Below are 16,585 nucleotides of genomic sequence, written 5' to 3'. Positions count from 1 at the left end.
ACTATACAACCATATAGTTTTACACTATGTGGAACAAGAAGCAGTTTCTAAAAACTGTTTAGCCTTCCATGGTTTCTAGGCTACTAGTAAATAATAATACCTCTCTGTGTGTAGTTTGCTTGTCTGTAGTTTATTTGCTCTTTGGGGTTATGATTCATGTCACCACCAACATAGACAGAACAGAACATAAGAGCAGAGCATTCCGAAATGATGTCTATTTGTAATGCTATAATTAATGACACGTGGATTTGGTATAACGATGACATTATTTTACTTCATCACGGTTAGGGTAAACCCGCGTGGATTTCCACTCGGAGATCTAACGGCTGAAACCTGGTTGGTTTCCATTGTGAGTTAACAGTAACATCCGGTCTAGAGCCCGCCTACTGTATCCGGTCATTTGCACACACACATGCATACACGCTGCGTTTCCGTTCCAGACCGGATCTGGGACATGCAAAGAGACTTATCCCCGCCTCTATGGTGGAACTACTTCACCAGTTTACTGTAAACCACGTGATTTAGGAGGAGATGCGTCGTTGTCAGTAGGGTGTTGTTTACTTTGAGTATTTACTGTTTGTGAATGTAGTAGCCTACACAACACACTATTTTTAAAGAAAAGTTTTAGGCTACAATCAAAATAATCAGATCATGAAAAGAAAAAGCTTATATTAATTAAGTACTGAACTAGTCGACATCTCAAAGCTGCAAACCTGCAGTCCATAACTTTGTTTAGAGAATAAAACATTATATTTTAACCTGCATGGTAGAGTATTTCGATTAATAGTATTATTAACACGATAGAACTATTCCACCGTCTATCTCAGACCAGTGAGACCACAGCTGGTAGTTCTGTTGTTGCAACAGCCTTGTCTCCTGCTCTTCTACTCTATGGTCTAGTAGGACCCCTGCTGGTTGACAAGAGCAACTGCATACATCTGCATACTGTAGTCTAAGCATTATATTGGTGATGCTGTTGCCTCATAGCGCGCGTGCGTGCGTGCGTGCGTGCGTGCGTGCGTGCGTGCGTGCGTGCGTGTGTGTGTGTGTGTGTGTGTGTTTAAAGGCACAGGGCAAATGGCTGAAAGGCTACACTAAAGGATGCTGATGGTTAATGCCATGCATCAATAGCATGATCTGTTTTCTGATCTATTTTATTGACAGGTTTAATAAAGATCAACATGGAGAGCAAGAAGGAGGAAGCTGACAAACATCACATCCACAGAGCAGAGTCTCCAACACCCAGCTGTGTGTCTGTGAAGAGTGACCGGTCTAAAGGAGAAGCTCCTCTCTTCAGTGAACCTGGACCTCCACACACACAGTATGTCAATCCTCCTATACAATATACTGTATAACACTATAACATGACAAAGTGATCTCATGTTAAGTTACATGTCGTTGCTGTCCGGCCCAAACCAGCTAACTCCAGTTTTCTTTTCTTCTTTTTTCCACAAATCAGTGCTATTAAAAAACCTTCATGTCTGTGATTTGGTTAAAAACAATTGAACCAATGAAAATAGTAAAACACGTTTCAGCCAAAACCTTCTGAGCTGGATGTCCCCTTCTTTTTGTCTCTCTCTCTGTCTGTCTTTCTGTCTGTTTCTCTGTCTGTCTGTCTGTCTGTCTGTCTGTCTGTCTGTCTGTCTGTCTGTCTGTCTGTCTGACTGTCTGTCTGTCTGTCTGTCTGTTTGTTTGACTGTCTGTCTGTCTGTCTGTCTGTCTGTCTGACTGTCTGTCTGTCTGTCTGTCTGTCTGTCTGTCTGTCTGTCTGTCTGGCTGTGGCTGTGCACACTGCCAATAGGCCAAGGACGCCAAACCCTGCATTATGTTTATATTTTCATGGTGGCGCTATACCAGCCCACTTTACATTTTGGCCTATAAGTCTTGAACCATCTGTCAAAGACTGAAACTGTAGCCAACCTGGCCTGGTGGAGATATGCTCTCTGTTCTACTTATTCTCATGTAATTTTGGAAATAAAATGTCTTTCATTCACATGATAAATGTATAAACATTTGTATGATTCCAGAAGTCACAGAGCAGAGTCTCCAACACCCAGCTGTGTGTCTATGAAGAGTGACTGGTCTAAAGAATTAAATCCTCCTGACTTCAGTGAACCTGGACCTCCTCACACACAGTATGTCAATCCTCCTATACAATATACTGTATAACACTATAACACCAGTAAGACTCCCTAATCGGGAGATAAGCGACCGTAGGTGGCTTATCTCCACAAATAGGGCAAACATTTGTTTTGCCCAAATCTTCCTGGTCCATGTTGATGACATGAGTGTAGACATGCTGTGTAGTGATATTCGTGATTTTAGGGCAAAAACTGTAGGAGCAGTGTCCAAAAATGTGTTTTAAAAATCGGCCTGAAGGTGGCGCTAGAATAGGGCCATGTGAGAAATGAGGGGTGGGGTCTCCGCGTTGCCTTGGCGGACGAATAGGTACCGGCCCCGGCTCTCCCGGACGCTCCTAGCCCGAGGTACGGCATTTTATGTGCGCTGCAGTGGCAGGGGGTCCTCCACTGGGGGCGCCACCACTTTTGCATCCGTTCTGGAGCACCAGGAGTCGGTGGTCCCCGGGAATTCCCCGTGAGCAGCCCCGTTGGGGTGGTCATTTGGTCATTTTTGCACATTTGGTCATTTTTTACATCTGGGGGTCCCCCAGGGACCTAGGGGTCCCCGGGGCTCCGGGGGTCCTTGGAGGTTGTAGTTTGGCAGGCAAGGAGTGTGTGTGTAAAATCTGGCATGGATCGGGTCAACGGGTGCGGAGATATAAGCAGGGAAAAAGTGTGACGTGTGACGTGTGAGCACATTTGGTCATTTTTTACATCTGGGGGTCCCCCAGGGACCTGGGGGTCCCTGGGGCTCCGGGGGTCCTTGGAGGTTGTAGTTTGGCAGTCAAGGAGTGTGTGTGCAAAATTTGGCATGGATGGAGGCAACGGTTGTGGAGATATGAGCAGGGCAAAAGTGTGACTCACTCACTCACTCACTCACTCACTGACAGACAGACAGACAGACAGCCCGGGGAGGTTTTGGTAGTAAATGCGACCTACGGTCGCAATGACAAAGTGATGATCTCATGGTAGGTTTCAAGTCGCCGCTGTTCGGCCCAAACCAGCTAACTCCAGTTTTCTTTTTCTTTTCTTCTTTTTTCCACAAATCAGTGCTATTAAAAAAACTTCATGTCTGTGATTTGGTCATAAAATTACTGAACCAATGAAAATAGTAAAGCGTTTCTCTCGGCCAAAACCTTCTAACTCCACTAGAGTCAAATGTCTTGTGCACACTGCCAATAGGTCAAGGAAGCCAATCCCTGCATTATGTTTATATATCTTTGGCCAATAAGTATTGAACCATCTGTCAAAGACTGAAACTGTAGCCAACCCGGCCTGGTGGAGATATGTTCTCTGTTCTACTTATTCTCATGTCATTTTGGACAGTCATGGTGTCACATGTCATTTATATGGGTTCTGTTCCCAGTCTGGTTCTGTACAAACATTATGGACATACTTTTGCTGTTGCTTCAGCATTGAAGAGCCAAAACCCCCCAAAAAGTGATAGTCTCTCATACTACACACAAATAAAATGTCTTTCATTCACATGATAAATGTATAAACATTTGTATGATTCCAGAAGTCACAGAGCAGAGTCTCCAACACCCAGCTGTGTGTCTATGAAGAGTGACGCGTCTAAAGGAGAAGCTCCTCTCTTCAGTGAACCTGGACCTCCACACACACAGTATGTTAATCCTCCTATACCAGGGTTTCCTGCAGCACCTTACAAGCCAGGAGCCCCGCCCGGCCAGAAAAAAAACCCACCCCCCCAAGGGTCTTAAAAAAATAAAAAACGAAAGAAAAAAACTAGGCATGATCGCGTAATTGCATGTTTAACCAACCCATACCAACCCTATCTTTCAAACATGGCAGCCATGTTTGTTTACATTTGAAGAAAACATAAGGGCTGCTATCTCCTGAATGCCTGAACGGATTTCCAAGCAGATTTTTTTGTTTGAAAGCTGTGAAAAGCGTGTACATGCATAGTGCATCATCTGTGCACGAATTCGTACACCAGCGTGCACACTATTTTTTTAACCATTTGGTGGCGAACCGGCAATATAAGAGGTCCCACTTTACATATGGCACCGAAGAAGTTAAAGGACAACTTCTTTTTTTTATGTATGTTAATGTATTAATGTATGTTTTATAGTATGCCTATAAACATTTATATCTCCAAAGTAACAAGTAACTAAAGTTAACTTTGTAAGAGTAAAAGTAAAATATTTGGATCCCAGATGTAGTGGAGTAAATAAGTACTGAAAACAGGAAATACTCAAGTAAAGTACAAATACCTGAAAATCTCCTTTGTACAGTATAAGTACAGTACTTAAGTAAATCTACTTAGTTACTTTACACCAATGTTTTTTTTTTTTTTTTTTTTTACTGTGCTGTAGACTTCTATTTATATGGCACGAGTGCTGGTTGATTAACCTGGGGGAAAAAAACAAGTTACACTGTCCTGTGAAAAACGTATTTATTCAATGTTGAATAAATGTGGATGATAGCATGTAGTTGTGTTTTCCGTCATCATGGGCACATTCATGTGTTTTTTATAGGGCAAAAATAAGAATTAATATTAAAAATTAAGTGAATTAATTACTTGAATTAATTAATTAATTATCAAAAAATGTCTCAGGACTCAGGAGATCCCCCCCTGAGTCAACACTTTTTCCTGCAGGACACCCTGTATACAATATACTGTCTAACACTATAACATGACTAATGATCGCCGCTGTATGGCCCAAACCATCTTTTTTTTTTTCTTTTTCTCATGAATCAGTGATATTAAATCACCTATATGTAATGTCTGTGTGCCGTGTGTGGTGTTGTTTTTCGATTTTAGTTTTTCTCCTCTGAAAAATGACATTTGTCATTTTAGAGTTTTAGAGTTAGCAGTTTCTGCCAGACAGCAGAGATGTGCAAATGACTATAAAACAAGACATGTTTGTATTCAATCATTAGCTATTAAGTTATTGTTCAGTTAATGAATGAAGTGAAACCACAACAATGTGTTCATTGGTGAAGTGATTGTTTTTCATCTCTGCCAGGCTCTAGGCCAACCGTCTGTCTGTCTGTCTGTCTGTCTGTCTGTCTGTCTGTCTGTCTGTCTGTCTGTCTGTCTGTCTCTCTTTCTGGCCTGGTGGAGATATGCTCTCTGTTCTACTCATGTCATTTTGGACAGTCATGGTGTCACATGTCATTTACATGGGTTCTGTTCCCAGTCTGGTTCTGTACAAACATTATGGACACAAGACATTAACTATCAGCATCCTCTATTGTAAACATTTTATCACATTTGCACTCATATCAGCCTTTTCATACAGTACACACACCAAAATAATGTCACCACATGACACACACACGCACACACACACACACACATGCACGCATGCACACACACACACACGCACACGCATATGTATATGTTTCTTTAGTACAACGGTGCGTGGCCGGAGTTATGTTTCATTAGTGCAACGGTGCGTGGCCAGATTTTTAAATTATAAAAACAGGAACAGATTGAGAAGACACACATAGGCTTGTGCAGCCTAGACACACACACACACACATACACATGCTCAAATTCACCACTTTTTTTCATTCACATGATAAATGTATTAACATTTGTATGATTCCAGAAGTCACAGAGCAGAGTCTCCAACACCCAGCTGTGTGTCTATGAAGAGTGACTGGTCTAAAGAATTGAATCCTCCAGACTTCAGTGAACCTGGACCTCCACAGACACAGTATGTCAATCCTCCTGTACAATATATACAGTAACACAATAACTATAATATAATATATAATATATATAACACTATAACATGACAAAGTGATCTGTCTGACTGTCGTCATTATGGAAGCAAATTTGAACAGGGACAGTTTGATGAAAACATGTTGCATGTTTACAACTGGACCATGTGTTTGTAGTATGCAGATCAGTTGCTGTCATATGTGTTTGTATACTTATATTAAGTATGATTCAGGCCTTGGAGTGATATTGATATGTATTGATAAGTAGGGATGGGTATCGTTCACCTTTGAATCGATACAATACCTTTTTCGATACCTGGGAATCGATTCCATTTTCGATACTTTTTATTTATTATTATTATAATTATTATTTGCCTTTTTCTATGGGCTATTTTACACACCACAAGAGGTTATTAAGCCAGTTATTCAGCCATTTTCATGTCAAGAGCAGAGAGTATAGACTAGGGATGGGTATCGTTCACCTTTGAATCGATACAATACTTTTTTTGATACCTGGGAATCGATACTATACCCTTTTCGATACTTTTTATTTAGAGGTGATGATGATGATCACACAGTGTGGCGGAGCGGAGAGTATAGACGTTGGATAATCATCATAATAATAAACATTATAGGCAATTGTCGGCTATTTTCCACAGTACCGAGTCTAGCCTACTAAAGCTGTCATTAAACTCTCAGTAGACCAACTGTTACAGATGCGACCGGCCAGGGGTGCGTTCCAGAGTATCGAAATGAGGTATCGTTCGTTTTTACGTGAACCGATACCCGATAGTATCGACGTCATGCAATCGATACCATTAAAAGTACCGCAGACGATACCCATCCCTATTGATAAGTCATTGTCTATATTCATAATAAGTTGTCTATTCATCTCCACAGAGAGAGGAAGAGGAGTGGTTGTGTTGTGACAGAGCAGGCGTCCAAGAGATCCAGAACCACACCTGGACTGAAGACACCCAGTCACACCACACCTGGACAAAGTAAGACTGGATATAATTACAAATTAATATTAATAAATTGAATGCTTACATTTCAGAAATCAAAGTCAGACTAAATGTCCACAATGTGTCATCACTTATCCATGTTGAAATAATGATGCTAAACATGTATCAACTCTGTATGAAAACCAGTGATCTGATTTGTTTCTTTTGCCTGTTTTTCATAGTTTTTAACCACTTAAACCCCTTTAGTTAGGGAATTTTGATAAAACCCTGGGAATAAATTCCTTACCAAACAATGTCTTCACCAATGTGTTCTTAAAGGTGTCTAGTAACATATCTAACAAAGATTGAAATTCAACATCCCTAGCAAAATATTTGACAGCTAGGGTAATTCTGGGTCTCATTCACTTACTATACAGTACACTGTACTATGAGGGAAAAAATCACTCCCAAAAATATGCTTTAAGTAGGATGTTAGGGGTCTAACTAGGTGTTTTTAATTATTCTGAATCCATTGCAAGCATTTGTTTTTCATGAAAAACATTCATTGGGCCAAAATCAGACGCAAAAAAAAAACGATGGTTTAGTGATTGATGAGTCATCACTTTTCAAAAGGTGTATGGGGTCCATGTTTGGCCCAAGGAATGTTTTTCGTGCAAAACAAATGCTTGCAATGGATTCAGAATAATTAAAAACACCTAGTTAGACCCCTCACATCCCACTTAAAGCATATTTTTGGGAGTGATTTCTTTCCCTTATAGTACACATTTTGCTAGGGATGTTGAATTTCAATCTTTGTTAGATATGTTACTAGACACCTTTACGAACACATTGGTGAAGAAATTGTTTGGTAAGGAATTTATTCCCAGATTTGACAGATATTCTGCTAGTTTTCCCTGACTACTTATGTTGTTTAGTACATGCTGTTGTTTAGTACACGCTCAGGGCTCTATACTAGTGTATTTTCTGTCCACTCAACAAGAAATGTCTTCGCTGAAAATAGCAGATCTACAAGCTTATAGATCAGCATGTATGCTTGTAAATCTGCTATTTTCTGTCAGTTTTCCCAAGAATACGGAAGCTGGGGTTTAAGTGGTTAAATTAATAATTTGCATACACAGCTGTAAGGATGTAAAGTTATAAATTCAACTGAATGTTTAAAATGTCTTCATTGTCTTCTCATAGCAGGTGTCAGTCCACAAGAGGATTTAAAGGTTTATAAGGTTGGTTTGAACCGTCTTGATCGTGTGACATACGTCACTGAAGTGCCCTCCCTCAGCAGCATCTACACAGAGCTCTACATCTCACAGGGAGAGAGTGAAGGGGTTAATACCCAACATGAGGTCTGGCAGCTTGAGAAAGCTTCCAAGAAGAAGACTCTCCATGACCAACCAATCAAATGCTGTGACATCTTTAAGCCCCTCCTCCTTGGCAGAGACAAACCCATCAGAAGAGTTCTGACCAAGGGCATCGCTGGCATTGGAAAAACATTCTCTGTGCGTAAGTTCACTCTGGACTGGGCAAGGGGTTTGGAAAATCAAGATATCATTCTCCTGGTTCCCTTCTCATTCCGGGAGCTGAACTTGGTCAGAAATGAGCTGCACAGTCTTCTCTCACTGATCCATCGTTTCCACCCAGAATTAAAGAAGGTCACAGCAGAGCAGCTCGCTGTCTGGAAGGTTGGCTTCATCTTTGATGGTCTGGATGAAAGCAGGTTTCCGCTGAAATTCAAGAACATTCGCATTGGTTCTCATGTCTTCCAAGAGAATGACATTGTTTCTGATGTCACAGTGACATCATCAGTGAACTTGCTGTTGACGAACCTCATCGAGGGGAATCTGCTGCCCTCAGCCCTCCTCTGGATAACTACCAGACCTGCAGCAGCCAATCAGATCCCTTCTGATTGTGTTGACATGGATACAGAAGTACGAGGGTTCACAGATCCCCAAAAGGAGGAGTTCTTCAGGAAGAGATTGAGTGATGAGAAGCTTGCCAGCAAAATCATCTCACACATGAAGACATCAAGGAGCCTCCATATCATGTGTCACATCCCAGTCTTCTGTTCGATCACCGCTACCGTTCTGGAGGATATGTTGAAGACAGAGGAGACCGAAAATCTGCCCACGACCCAGACTCAGATGTACAGCCACTTCCTGTCGGTCCAGACAAAGAGGAAGTGGAAGAAGTATGATGAGAGTCATGATGTGAATCAACAGCAGCTCATGGAGAAGGACAGGAAGGTTCTTCTGAAGCTGGGCAGGCTGGCGTTTGAACATCTGGAGAAAGGCAGTGTCATGTTCTACCAAGAAGACCTGGAAAAGTGTGGCCTTGATGTGAAAGCAGCCTCGCTGTACTCAGGAGTGTGCACAGAGATCTTCAAAGAAGAGACTGTTCAATCTGAGAGAAAGGTCTACAGCTTTGTTCATCTGAGCATCCAGGAGTTTATGGCTGCAGTCTACCTGTTCCACTGTTTCACACAGAAGAACACGAAGGTACTGGAGATGTTCCTGGGAGGAGGAGGATACTCGCTGACCCTGGAAGACTTCCTGAAGAGAGTCATGGTAAAATCCCAGGAGAGTAAAAATGGCCACCTGGACCTCTTTGTCCGCTTCCTTCATGGCCTCTTACTGGAGTCCAACCAGAGTCTGTTAGGAGGCCTACTGGTTCAGAAAGAGAACCGTCCAGAGACCATCCAGAGAGTCATTAACAACCTGAAGGAGATGACCACTGAAGATCACTCTCCTGAGAGAATGATCAACATCTTCCACTGTTTGATGGAAATGAACGACCACTCAGTACTTCAGGAGGTCCAACAGTACCTAGAGTCAGGGGACAGTCTATCTCCATCCCAGTGTTCAGCTCTGGCCGCCATGCTGCTGATGTCAGAGGAGGTTCTGGATGAGTTGGACCTGGACAAATACAACACATCAGAGGAGGGGCGACAGAGACTGATCCCAGCTGTGAGGAACTGCAGAAAGGCTCGGTTAGTAGTCATGTGAATAGAAACATCCTAGAGTCAATCTGCCATTACAGTTAACACTATAACTAGAAACTAAGGTTGACACAAAGGCTCCAATAATACTGTCTGTGTAATAGGGACTGGTGGTATTTTGTGCAAAGTCCACAACAAAGCAGGGTAAAAACCAGAAAGATTCAATTCAAGGACATTGCAAGTGTGGTTGCCGTGACACAAGTGACGAGGAATCAACTGGGAAATAAATTCCATCTTACTATTTATATTAGATACTGTGATGTAATTTATGTTAGATACTTTGATGTCATTTATATTAGATACTGTGATGTCATTTATATTAGATACTGTGATGTCATTCATATTAGATACTGTGATGTCATTCATATTAGATACTGTGATGTCAAGTGAAGCACGACCAAAAGCTTCACTTTTTTGTTGTACAGCCTCCCAACCCAGATAACATCACTAAAAAGTTTACAAAACACAGGTTCACTTTGGTGGGTAAAAAAAAAACTCTCTGACCAAATATACAATAGTGTGTTTCCTATACACTAACTAAACTAAGAGTCTAAAATCCCTGCTGGTTGAACCCACCAGACGAGTGGTTTGAAACCACTAACACTCAGTAGAGGAACTTAAAATAAAAATCACACCCAGTGTGAAGTGAGCAGTGCCTTTTATGCGTTACCTGTCCGGATGGACACACACACAAAGCCAAATGTATCTATGGACAACATATAAACAATGTATGTGTGTGTCTGTGATCCGCCCTCGAAGCAAGATCAAAGCCTGCAGCTGTGGCCCAGCTTGAGGAGACAGGGATGAGAAATAGAGAGACTGAATGCTGGTCTCTAGCAGCTTGTTTGTAAAGCTTTTACACAGTTTAGACAGTAAATATGCATGTAGTTCAGTCTTCATTTCACACCTTCAACTGCTGGCTGAAATCTCTGATATCACAATTGCTATCTTCCTGTGTAGTATTGTCTATTTAATTCCACACTCTATACTGTTTATATCTGGATAACTAGATAGGAGATATTTTATTTAACTCCTATGACAGTGAACTGTGTGTAATTTGTTTTGATAATCTCTTATTTAATCTGCATTTACAGACTTGCTGGCTGTAACCTCAGTCAGACAGATGTTGAAGTCGTGACTTCAGCTCTCAGCTCTAATCCTTCCCATTTGAGAGAATTGGCCCTCAGTGGAAACAACCTGCCGGACTCAGGACTAGTGGAGCTGCTCTGTGAAGGACTGAAGAGTCCATATTGTATCCTGGAAATTCTCAGGTCAGATTCATTTACCATAATTATTTTTCATTAGTTCTATTTTCTTGTGATTTTAACATGAATATGGTGGTGTCTTTATTTGAGCAGTGCCAACGATGTTGATCACATGCAAACCCATAGGGTGGGAATCAGTTATAATCTATTTCCATTGCATTTGGAACATAGTAGCCCACCTGAAATTAACCTAGAGAAAAAGTCAGTTCCGACTGTGGTGGCATCCATCCATCCATCCATCCATCCATCCATCCATCCATCCAGCCAGCCAGCCAGCCAGCCAGCCATCCTGCTTGTCTTAGCATATAAATGTATCCAGGAATAATAACATATATTGTATTAAATATCCCACCTCAAAGCCATGCATTATTTACTGCTATAGTTTTTAACTCTTTTATAATTTGTTTTCTCTAATGTTTATCCCCCTGTGTGTGTGTGTGTGTGTGTGTGTGTGTGTGTGTGTGTGTGTGTGTGTGTGTGTGTGTGTGTGTGTGTGTGTGTGTGTGTGTGTGTGTGTGTAAATAAATGGTATGTATTCTTATTCATTCAGACTGCATAACTGCTGGTTGTCAGAGAGATGCTGTGAACTTCTGGCCTCAGCTCTTAGATCTAATCTCCATCTCAAAGAACTGGACGTGCGTTTCAACGTCCTGAAAGAATCAGAACTGAAGACTCTAATCTCTGCTGGACAGCAGACTGTTGAGTGAGTAGACCTGGATGTGTCCATGTTGGATAGAACACTGTTTCTATCATAGTGCAATGTGTTCGCACTGCAGTGGGATCAGTGGGCAGATAGGCCCATACCCACTGTGTTTATGTGCCTATCACCCACTGGTACCAGTGGGTGATAGGCCCATACCCACTGTGTTTATGGGCCTATCACCCACTGGTACCAGTGGGCAGATAGGCCCATACCCACTGTGTTTATGGGCCTATCATCCATACCCATCACCCCACTGGGATGATAGACCATGGATACCATGAATATGTTAGTCTTCATCACAACTAAGTCTCGGTCAATACTTGTGATTAAAAATGTCCTGTAATCTCCTTAGATTAGGTATTTATAGGAGAAACCCTGTAGTGTCAGCTAGTGGAGACATTGTGTTGACAGTTAGACATTGATTCATTGTTGTTCTACTTCCTACAGAGTGAAACATGGAGGAGAAGATTGGATTAAACCTGAACTCCTTAAAAGATGTGAGTATGTCTGTCTGTCTGTCTGTCTGTCTGTCTGTCTGTCTGTCTGTCTGTCTGTCTGTATGTATACCACATATTGTACACAATAATCAGTTGGCTCGTCCCATGTTTTATACTCCCTGAATTCTAAACTGAAAACTCTTAAGGAGAGTTTCCTTGGAATTCAGAAGATATTTAATAATAGTATTATACATGACATGTTGCCAGTAGATGGTGACGATGCAGCCGTGGAGAGCACAGAGATGCAAGTAACAGAACTGATGTTCAATAGCGTGCTGGAAATAAACAATGTACTGTATGATTAGCAGCATATTTTAATTCATGATTCACATTTTCATTTAGATTATATAATTGATGGCTACTGTATCTCTGCCACTGTTCGTGCCTCAGTAATTCTAGACAGCATTCTTCTGACTGTATGACACTCAACATTTTGGTTGTTTGGACATGCACTGTTACAACTGTGGTCGTATATTTCTTTATTTGTCATATTTGTGTTATATTTTCATATATGGATGTGTCTGTGTCAGGTATTGGTGTAACACTGTGTGTGTATGCAAATAGCCTGTGTCAGGTGTTGGTGTAACAGTGTGTGTATGCAAATAGCCTGTGTCAGGTGTTGGTGTAACAGTGTGTGTGTGCAAATAGCCTGTGTCAGGTGTTGGTGTAACAGTGTGTGTATGCAAATAGCCTGTGTCAGGTGTTGGTGTAACAGTGTGTGTGTGCAAATAGCCTGTGTCAGGTGTTGGTGTAACAGTGTGTGTATGCAAATAGGCTGTGTCAGGTGTTGGTGTAACAGTGTGTGTATGCAAATAGCCTGTGTCAGGTGTTGGTGTAACAGTGTGTGTATCCAAATAGCCTGTGTCAGGACTCTGCTGTGTATGTAAATGACTGTGAGTGAATCTGATAACCATGCGTCAGCTGCTCATACACATAACATAGGCTTGCATCGTGAAGAGTGAACTTGTAGGTCTGCTATAAAAAATAAACAAAAAATCTACACCTAACACCTTGCATCGTTACGGGTTGAGGTTGTAGGTGTTTATATTTAATAATTTGGCAATATTTAAGATAAAGTTGATATACAGGCTCACGTGTCACATTTCGACATGTTGCAAGTGTAGCCCCCACAGTTAGTACCAGCCATGAACCAGCGACAACAGCCCTGCTAATCGGGCTCAGCCCTATTAGCACGACTGGTTGTGTGTTGGACTGGCGAGTGGGAGTCCTGGGTTCAATCCCCGCTCCCGCGTATCACTACAATCTGGCGTTGTCGGCAGGATGAGGAGTGTGATATCCTTGTGTGAGGGACAGGTCCGCGGCGTGAAGTGTGAAGCGCGAGGGCGCGCTCCAAAGATAGGGGGGGTGATTGTAGCCCCCACAGTTAGTACCAGCCATGAACCAGCGACAACAGCCCTGCTAATCGGGCTCAGCCCTATTAGCATGACCTATTAGTCCTGGGTTCAATCCCCGCTCCCGCGTATCACTACACAAGTTTGTAGATAAGCTCTATTTGCTGATCTACCAACTCAAAATGCGTCACATTGGGACAGGTTTTGAGCTTGTAGATCAGCTCTATTAAAACATCAAAAGAACCAAACTACAAACGCACAATATGATGCATTATGACGTGTAGTGAGCTTTTAGATAATGTTATTTAAATTGTTTTTAAATGGCCGATCAACAAGCGCACAACGCCTCCCATTATGATTCGCTGTAAGCTTGTAGATTGGCTGTATTTCAAACACACAAAATAGCAGATCGACAAGATCAAAATGTGCCATGACGAACTGTGATCTTTTAATGGTGTAGATAAAAAAAAATCACTGATCTTTAAGCTCAAAACGCCTCGCAACGTTACACATTATTATGAGGTTGTAGATCAGCCATATTTCAAAGATAGACGATCTACAAGCTCACGTGTCCTAATGTGTCATGCTGTGAGCTTGTAGATCAGTTGTATTGCAAACATAAAAAGAGACAATCTACAAACTCATAAATTAAACACATCAATCATGATGTGGGGAGCTTTTATATGGACTATTATTTAAACAAAATGGCTGATCTACAAGCTCACAACTTGTCGCATTGTTACAGGTTGTGATAGCCTGGTTCCAGCCTATAAACCCCGCCCACTCTCAGAGTGGACTGTTTCTCTGGTCTGGAGCTGAGTAAATGAATCGGCCGTTCCCAAACCAACAATTGCGTCTCCTCCAATGAGCGTGGGGGTGGGGGTGGGTCTAACGAATATCCAATCTGTGTAGGAAGTTCTGTGTGGAAGCATTCACTGGCACAGACAGAGACACACACACACACACACACACACACACACACACACACACACACACACACACACACACACACACACACACGCGCGCGCTGCAACCGTGCACGCTCGCACAAAAGTCCCTGCCCCGTAAATCGTTCAGACAGGCACAGTGTCAGACTCAAGCGTCAGCTGAGTCTGAAATCAGGCTAAGGTTGCGAGCCAATCTGCAAGCTCACATCAAGTTGATTAACTTGTGAGCTTAGGCTATAGTACAGACAAAAAATGCAGATCAACGCATTGTGATCTGTTCTTGGCACCGTGGCAATTTAATGACTTTTAAGACCTTTTTTAAAACTAAATTGGCCAAATTACCAAAAATTACGCAAGAAAGCGGCAAATATCTGATCTACAAGCTCAACGCCTCACAGTGCGAGGTGTTGTGAGCTTGTAGTTTGTCTATTTTCTGTTAAACTCCTGTAAATGCCTACAATTCCAAGTGCACGCAGGGTGGGGGTCCTGTTCAAATATGGTTATTCTGGAGGGTCCACATTTAGAATATGATTATTGTGGGGGTCCCCAGTGTGTATTTTCCACATTGATGTCATTTCACATAAACTTCATGTAAACATATTTTCTCACAGAATGTCACTTCTCAACCTGGAGGCTTTAAGACATCTTACTGTGTTGTCATCAGACACAGACCTGGTTGTGAGCTTGTAGATCTTACTGTGTTGTCATCAGACACAGACCTGGTTGTGAGCTTGTAGATCTTACTGTGTTGTCATCAGACACAGACCTGGTTGTGAGCTTGTAGATCTTACTGTGTTGTCATCAGACACAGACCTGGTTGTGAGCTTGTAGATCTTACTGTGTTGTCATCAGACACAGACCTGGTTGTGAGCTTGTAGATCTTACTGTGTTGTCATCAGACACAGACCTGGTTGTGAGCTTGTAGATCAGTTATTTTCACTATTTTAAATGTTTAGAGTTTCCACCCGACAGCGACGGTGCATTTTAATTATTTTGAGTGAAAACAAACAAACGGGTTGTGAGCTTGTTGATCTGCAATATAAAAAAAGATCGACTGATTGTGTGTGTGTGTGTGTGTGTGTGTGTGTAGGTGTGTGTGTGTGTGTGTGTGTGTGTGTGTGTGTGTGTGTGTGTGTGTGTGTGTGTGTGTGTGTGTATTTAACTCCATGTTAAAACAAAACCATCGTAACTGCAGGGAAGAAAGTAGTGTTGATTTTGACAGCAGATTTTAATTTAGTTTTAGTCATAGTGGTTTGAATAAAACTCCATTTAGTTTTAGTCATATTTTAGTGATCTGAATTTTTTTAGTTTTTGTCTAGTTTTAGTCGATTAAATATCATATGATTTATTTGACTAAATCTTCAGTTGATTTAGTCGACTAAAATGTATTTTGATGGACCTTGATGGTATCATAATGGATGATTTTAAACTTGGCTGCATGCTGAAAATAGCAGATCTACAAGCTCACAACGTACCACAGCGTGACGCGTTGTGAGCTTGTAGATCTGCCATTTTCAGCAACATTTATTTTATTTCTACTGCATCTCTTCTCCACTAGTCCCTCCCTAACATTTTAGTCTAGTTTTTATTTGTTGACTAAATTGTCAATATATTTAGTTTTAGTTTTAGTCAGAGTTTAGATTTTATTTAGTTTTCGTCAGTGAAAAAAAAAGAGAGTCGATGAACATTTAGTCATAGTTTGTTATTAATCCACGCAATCCCATACAGGATGGCGTTACGCTATCCATTTCAATAGGTTTTAAAAGTCTAAATAACAATAGACATCTTTAAGCGTATATTTGCAACGACTCGCTCTGAAATCTAACTACATCCATCTCTCAGTCCCTCCTAATTTCAACATCAGAAACCTCTGCCTATGACCCAATGCATTGGTCCTCCTCTGTAACCTGAGATTAACTGTAGCTCGCTGCTGGATTTGACTGTTGGTTGTACTATCAGAGTAGTTATTTTGAATCTAGGATAATTAGATCCAAGGAGGTGTTTTTGAATATTAACTAAACCTTCGAATCAATATCCCAACAAGTTAGGCCACA

General features: G+C 41.5%; 2 protein-coding genes across 4 annotated transcripts in view; one reads left to right on the top strand and one right to left on the bottom strand.

The window, feature by feature from the left end:
* The window catches only part of LOC308293400 (NACHT, LRR and PYD domains-containing protein 3-like), a 323,097-nt gene that overhangs the window by 161,317 nt on the left and 145,195 nt on the right, over window positions 1-16,585 (top strand). Inside the window, exons 2-10 of one of the 3 annotated variants that reach the window (XM_080735892.1) lie at window positions 1,165-1,321; window positions 2,028-2,135; window positions 3,640-3,744; window positions 5,699-5,806; window positions 6,714-6,814; window positions 7,961-9,758; window positions 10,862-11,038; window positions 11,583-11,735; window positions 12,183-12,232. In XM_080735892.1, the coding sequence (XP_080592018.1) occupies window positions 1,182-1,321; window positions 2,028-2,135; window positions 3,640-3,744; window positions 5,699-5,806; window positions 6,714-6,814; window positions 7,961-9,758; window positions 10,862-11,038; window positions 11,583-11,735; window positions 12,183-12,232 (2,740 nt within the window). In that variant the 5' untranslated portion in view covers window positions 1,165-1,181. The remainder of the gene's footprint in view (window positions 1-1,164; window positions 1,322-2,027; window positions 2,136-3,639; window positions 3,745-5,698; window positions 5,807-6,713; window positions 6,815-7,960; window positions 9,759-10,861; window positions 11,039-11,582; window positions 11,736-12,182; window positions 12,233-16,585) is intronic. The other 2 variants (XM_080735893.1, XM_080735894.1) reach the window with 2 other exon arrangements.
* LOC308293406 (alpha-aminoadipic semialdehyde synthase, mitochondrial-like) overlaps window positions 1-16,585 on the bottom strand; it is a gene marked incomplete at both ends in the record, with an annotated part of 205,770 nt that overhangs the window by 55,682 nt on the left and 133,503 nt on the right. The window lies entirely within an intron of this gene.

Source organism: Nannobrachium achirus (genome assembly GCF_963921795.1).
Source record: "Nannobrachium achirus genome assembly, chromosome: 10".
Classification (NCBI taxonomy): Eukaryota; Metazoa; Chordata; class Actinopteri; order Myctophiformes; family Myctophidae; genus Nannobrachium; species Nannobrachium achirus.
This window is presented reverse-complemented; position numbering and strand designations above follow the sequence as displayed.